The sequence below is a fragment of the Meriones unguiculatus genome, chromosome 17 (genome assembly GCF_030254825.1).
Source record: "Meriones unguiculatus strain TT.TT164.6M chromosome 17, Bangor_MerUng_6.1, whole genome shotgun sequence".
Classification (NCBI taxonomy): domain Eukaryota; kingdom Metazoa; phylum Chordata; class Mammalia; order Rodentia; family Muridae; genus Meriones; species Meriones unguiculatus.
In genome coordinates, this window is record NC_083364.1 from 16,272,519 (window position 1) to 16,278,903 (window position 6,385).

The 6,385-nt window shown below is 57.6% G+C and overlaps 1 protein-coding gene across 1 annotated transcript; it reads right to left on the reverse strand.

The window, feature by feature from the left end:
• Positions 1-792: 792 nt before the first annotated feature.
• Positions 793-6,011, reverse strand: Cimap1d (CIMAP1 family member D). The gene is made up of 4 exons (XM_021641810.2): positions 5,885-6,011; positions 4,858-4,965; positions 2,586-2,699; positions 793-1,646 (listed from the first exon to the last, which is right to left on the reverse strand). Exons 1-4 carry the CDS (start codon positions 6,009-6,011, stop codon positions 1,162-1,164), a joined length of 834 nt encoding a protein of 277 aa, XP_021497485.1. The 3' UTR covers positions 793-1,161.
• Between the last annotated feature and the right edge of the window lie 374 nt (positions 6,012-6,385).

Sequence of the window (6,385 nt, forward strand, 5' to 3'; positions counted from 1 at the left end):
GGAGTGAGAGCCGCTTCTGCTGGCTCCTGGCCTGTTTGCCAGGCTGTAAGCCCAGGGGCACCCATCGGATCCTAGGTTCCGATAGGAAGCCGAGGATCAGACCTCTCGGGCCTGCTACCACTCCCATCCCAGGCTCGACGACCTCTGAGATGCCTTTCTAAGGCCCCAAGGGGATTCCCTCTAGGAGGGAAGGTAGTTGTCATCACCCTGCCTCTGTCCCCCACCCTACCCTGGACAGTCCTGCCGGGGAAACAAAGAGAAGAGGGCTGGGCGGGGCAGGGTGCGGAGGAGGGGCAGGGCCAGCAAGATCGATGGAGAGAGAAACTAGATCCCTGCCTGGGGAGGGGGAGGGGCAGCGCGCGCGCCGGGGATGCTCAGCTCGGCAACATCACCCCGGGCACGCTAAGGAGCTGGCTGGGCTGACGGCTGGGAAGAGGCTGTGGGATCTAGCTGTGTGGGTGAGGACCACAGCATTTCAGGTCTGGCTGCACAGTCATCGTGAGTTCTCTCCTCTGAATGGGGAGCTTGCGGGGCTGGCTCTACTCTCTAATCTGCAGTGCAAAAAGCAGTCAATAATCCCGTGACACTTTAAACTCCCGCGTCCTTCAAAGCCCAGCTTCGCGGTACCCCTACCCAAAAGCCTAACTGGTCCCACAATCCAAACCCAGGCTCTGTCTCTGGCCTCCTGCTGTCAGGGTCCCCCATTTGTCCCTCTGAACTGAATGAGGTTTGCCAAGTCGCTTACTGTTCTTTGTAGTGTGTAAATAAACCAATGCGCACAACGCTGACAGCTGTTGACAGGGGATCGTTTATTGGCAAGCAACGCTAGAGGGTGGGGTGAGAAGGGCCGAGCATCAGGGCCGCCTCCAGGAGAGTTCTCCAGACTCATCTGCAGAAACCCAAGTGGCCTGGACGCTGAATTCTAGGACACACAGCTCCCTGTCCAGCCAGGGAAAGGGACACCTCTCTGGCCTGGCCTGACCTGGGAAGAGAGGCTGGGGCCCTGGAAGGAGGCTCACCCTCATCCCGTATGGGACCTTGGGTCACAGGCACAGGGACAGAAAGATCAGGTGGCCTCAAAGGACCTCAGACTGCAGAAGGGGAGGGAGGCACCTTCTCTGCCCCACTCTGAGGGAACCCGCTGCCTGCTCTCTGCAGTCATCAGCATTTGGTGTTCCCTGCCATGGTGGATGCCCGCTTTGAGTGACGGATGCCCATGGTGTATGCTGGGGCCCGGGCCCGGTTCACAGTGACCTGTTCTGGGTTGTGGGTACCAGGACCAGGCGTCTCCTCCAGGGGCCGTGGGGTTCGGGGTCTCCCCAGTATGCTGAAGGCCGGCAAACGCTGCCGGTAGGTGTTGGGGTCAGGACTCTCATACTGCCCAGGGCCTGGAGTCTCCGAGGGATCCTGAGGGGGCCGTGCCGGGGGCGTGCGGCCCACAACTGTGTAGCTGGGGCTGCTACGTTTAATAAAGACCTGTGATCCCCAGAGCGGTGGCATGGTGTAGGCGTTGGGGGCAGGAGCAGAAGTGTCCGGAGGCTTCGGTCGGAGACGGGAGCCCAGGGTGAAAGCTGGGGCATTCCGCTGGCGTACTGGAGGTACCTTCTCTGGGCTGTAGGTCCCAGGGCCTGGTGTCACCTCTAGACCTGAAGAGCGAATGGGCAGATACACAAGGAGGCCTCACCTGACCGAAGACCTGTAGCAGAGGTCACGCAGACCCAGGCTCTTACCCCAGCCCCATTCTTCACGCATGCATTCCCACGCTCAAGCCCTAACCGGCAAAGACTCCCACCCACCTCCACCCTTCCTCCAATTATAGCTCAGCCCAGCCATGCCCTCCTGCTTCCCACACTCCCCCGGGAGGTGCCTTCTGCCCCTCCAGCATCCCACAACCACCTGAATCCTCCTCCCTGAAGACTTGGGCACCAGGAGATGGCCCCCAAACCAGCTGGGCCTGAGTTTACCGGGAAGAAAATAAAATGTCTAAGCTGCTTCTTCCCTGCGTCAGTGTGGCTACTGATCTGGGGTGGGGCTGAGAGAAGGCTGAGCGAGCCATGGAGCACGGGGAAGCGGACTGATGGGTAGGGGGATGGATGTTTGGAAGGATGGGTAGGTAGATGGACACAGAATGGATGGCTAGGTGAATGACTGGGAAGATGGATTTGTGGGTAGATGAACGGGTGGGTGGATGGGTGGATGGATTGATGGATGAGTGGATGGGTGGATGGGTGGGTATATGAACTGGTGTGTCGATGGATGGATGAGTGGGTGAGTGTATGAATACTGGGTAGATGGAGGGTGGATGGATTCATTGACAACATGGGCAGAGAATAAAATCAAGTGTCTGGGCAATCCTCTGGAATCTATGAGGAGGGTTAGCGAAAGGGAACCTGAGCCGGGCCTCCCTACCCCTGGGCAGTGGGGGTCACCACGCACTGCCCTCTCAGCTCAGGGTGGTGGGCTGCAGTGGTGAGCCTTCATCTGAAATTCAGATTTCATCACTGCAAACATTCTCAGAGATGCAGGAAAGGAAGGCCCCCAAGCTCGCAAGAGGCCGTTTCCCACCACACACATTCCACACTCACCTCGAATTTTGCCTCGGCCCTGCATCGAGTAGGCAGGGGGGCAGCTACGGCCAAAGCGAGTAACTTTTGGGTCCAAGAAATAGACGGGCCCTGGGCTGGAATCCTGAAGAGGTGCTGGAGAAAGGAGCCATGGTCCCAAAGGCGCCCTGAGGCCAGCCTCCCCTCCCCCTGCCCAGAGCCTCCAGAGAGCTGCGGTGTGTCTCAGCTCGGGAGCCACAGCCCGGGAAGTCCTGAGGCTCCTGAAAGGGACCAAGCAGAGGAACTGTGGGGGCACAGCCAGCCCCAGCAGGACCTCGGCTCACAGGGAGTCACCCTGAGTCACCCTTGAGATGGCTCACAGCCTGCCTGACCCACATTTTCACATCAACCTGGAAGGAAGAGGTCACTGATACCACAAGGAGTCACGGTGTCGCCGGGGTTCCACTCCTAAACCACTCCCCCAGGCCCTCACTTGAGGGTTCTAGGCGGAGCCCCACCCCTGACCACACCCCTAACCCCTCACAAGGGAGGGGGGATTCTAGGAAGGGGCGCCGCTCTTTTTTCCTTACACCCTTCTGAGTTTAAGGAAAGGCATGATCCTTCTGCCTCAGCTTTTGAGTGGCCAGAATGACAGGTCTGTACCACAATGCCTGGCCTGATCACTGATGGTTGAGCTTTAGGCACGCTAGCATAAGGATGGTGAGCATCGGGGTTCAGCGGGAGTGGCAAGTGTTGGCGGGTCCATGCTGGGCCCTCCCGGTGAGTGAGGAGCCTCACCAAGTCTTCCTCAATGCCTCAGTGAGTCCCAGGCTGTGCGTAGGTGCCACCTAAGTGTGTGCTTCTGTGCAAGGCCACACGGGGTTTGCACACGGGCTCCCAGCCATCACCAAGGTCGTCACTAATGCTAGCGAAGGCCATCAGGAACACCCCTGTCCCCCTGTCTGACTGACAGGAATTTGTTTTCAGCCCTCTCCTGGCACAGAGTTCATCTAAATGACCCCCAGGATAGGAGGAGTGGGGTCACAGTCACCAATTTATGCTGAGCCATACACGGGAAGGTGCCTGTCCCTCAGCACCTCAGCCAGTCTGGCAAGCAGGGTGGACATCACTCAACCTGCATGGGCAAACCTCCCTGCCCATTTTCCTCCGCAGTCGTGTGACAGAAAGATCCAGCTTTCTCATCAGGATGTGTCCCCCGGGCCTGCAGGCTGTACCTATCGTCCCCTTCTCCTGGGACCTCCTTCACCATTTTTGTTTTGTTTTGTTTAGAGGGATGGGCAGGGTCTCTCTATTATGTAGCTCTGGCTGTCTTGCTACGTAGACCAGGCTGGCCTTGAACTCAGAGATCCACCTGCCTCTGCCTCCCAGGTGCTGGGATTAAAGGTGTGCCCCATCACCCAGCAGAGACTTCATTTTTAGTTTTAAATTGTATGTACTTGTAGGGGAAGGCTTATGTACTTTGGATGCAGAGTCCACAGAAGATGACATCAAGCTCCACGGGAAGTGGAGTTACAGGAGATTGTGAGCCACACAATGCGAGAGCTGTAGGAACTCTCTCGGGCTGAACCATCTCTGCAGCCCCACCCCAGCTGGAGTTGCTGTGGGCGTAAGATCTTACTTACCTTCCAGAGCCCAGAGTCCACTGTCCACGCTGGGCCCTTGCCTGTCCCAGCTTGATTAGGGGCCCTTGCCTGTCCCAGCTTGATTAGAGGCTCAGTGGATCCTGCAGCCTTCTGTCTAATGGACTACAGCAGTTCCTGACCCAGGTGGCCTCCATCCGGCCCACTGGGCCTCAGAGCAGCTTTAGGGCCAAGCTCTGAGACTGAAAGCTGATGTGTTCAGCCAACATCAATGAGAACTCAAGTGTTGCTGTGGGGTTTAGATGCACTCAAGCACTTTATTTGAGTGCTTTTTGGACACCAAGCAGAACTGTGGCTCCTCCTCCTCGTTGTCGTCGTCGTCGTCCTCCTCCTCCTCCTCCTTTTCTTCTTCCTCTTCTTCTTCTTCTTCTTCTAGGTCTTCTTCTGAATCAAGCCCAAGGCCTTATACTTTGTAGGCAAGTGTTCTACTCACTGAGCTGTCCCACACCTTTGCCACCAATACTTGCTCAACCATCAGAACATTGGTATCCGGCCACATGTGGTAATGTACATCTGTGATCACAACGACTCACCAGATGTGGCCCAGCAAACGGCGGGGGGCCAGCCCTGCCTGCCATGACGTGCTCACCCTGAGCCTTACTTTGGAGAGGCTCTGGAGGCTGAGGTAGCCTGTGCTCCTCAGCTGGCCTTACCTTCGCTGGGTCTCCGAGCAAGTGAGTAGGCAGGGCTGGCTGCCTTGGTGCAGTCGTGGTTGACATAGCCAACAGTGGACGGAAGAACATACAAGCCAGGTCCGGAGCCTGAGACCCAAAGACCAGATCAGCTGGTGTTTGGAACCCCGTGAGGCCAGGTAAAGGGTCCCACCCTGGACCCCAGCCTCCTCCAACCCAGAGTACAGAGAGAAGTCCTGGAGGACTGGGTGTGCCTGCATTGTGAGCTAATCATGAAGCAAAGGGCTATAGAGACTTGGAGAACAGAGACCAAGGAAGACAGACTAACACAGGAAGGAAACAGGCTGGAAGCAAAGACCATCGCTGGTGGTGAAACTGAGGCCAGGAGCAGACCAATTTTCTCACAGCAGGTTACTAAAGCCGAAGGCATAGACACTGTCACAGGTGGGGAAACTGAGGCTAGGAACAGAGAGGCTATCATAAGTGGGAAAACAGTCCAGAGCAGAGAGACCATTGCAAGAAAAGAACCGGGTCAAGAGTATAAAGACCACCACAGGTAGGGAAACTGAGGCTGGGGACATACAAACCATTGAGGGAGGGAAACTAAGCCCAGAGCAGAGAGCTGATCACAGGTTGTGTGGGTAAATGGGGAAACTGAGCCCAGGACAGAGAAACACCACCTCAGGGGTGGGGAGACGGAATGTGGTATAGACCTGACCCCACTGTCCATCCTAGGATGGACAACTAAAGCACAAACTGTAGCCTGAATCCTATGCAAACGCCCCCCCCCCAGAGCACCCAGCCTCAGCCCCTCTACAGACCCCTTAGCTCTGTAGTCCCCCACAGGCACCCTCCCTCTAACTTCCTCCCTCAGGTTCGGCCATCCTGTGCTCAGCCTGCTTCCCTGCAGGACAAGCGTGCAGGTCCAGCAGATCCCACAGGGGACATATAGACCTACCTACAAATACTGCCTCTACTGAACTCTAGATCACCCCAGGAGCTCAGCAGGGGGACAGGAGAAACCCTCCCCCACCAGGCCGGCACGAACCATTCTCCAGGGTGTTCATTCCACAGGACTTCCTCAGCCCGGTCTCTGGAATGTGGCCCTCAGCCACCCGCCTGGCCAGGGGCACTGTGGCCAGCCTAGCTGCTGGGTCGCAGCTGAGGGTCCCCATGGTGAACAGGGCCCTGCTGCTCTGCTATTCTGGTGCTCCAAACCAGGCGCTGTCCCCAATCTTCACAGCTCAGCCGGTGTTGGCAGAGGCCTGGGTTCACCACACCCTCCCCACTGCACAGACAGCCTCTTGTCCCTTAGCAAGGATCTCGGGGCCTGGCCAGAGCCAGGCTGCTCGGCCGGACGCTGGCCTGGAAGTGGAGCTGAGATCAAGTGTCAGCCAGGTGGCTGGATGGTCCAGGAAAGACTCCAGTGTCAGCCGAACAGGTCCCCAGAGAGTGGGCTGAGCTGGGCCATGAGGCCAGAGCAGGCCCCAGGGAGCCTGGACTGCAAACAGGGCACCCACCTGCAGCAGCATGGATGAAGGGCGTTGCG

Coding starts and splice junctions, on each gene's coding strand:
- Cimap1d (XM_021641810.2), bottom strand. CDS start 6,011: ATGGGGACCCTCAGCTGCGACCCAGCAGCTAGGCTGGCCACAGTGCCC. Junction 4,966..5,884: donor AATGAACACCCTGGAGAATG/GTTCGTGCCGGC, acceptor TTTGGGTCTCAG/GCTCCGGACCTGGCTTGTAT. Junction 1,647..2,585: donor GGGCCGAGGCAAAATTCGAG/GTGAGTGTGGAA, acceptor TTCGCTCTTCAG/GTCTAGAGGTGACACCAGGC.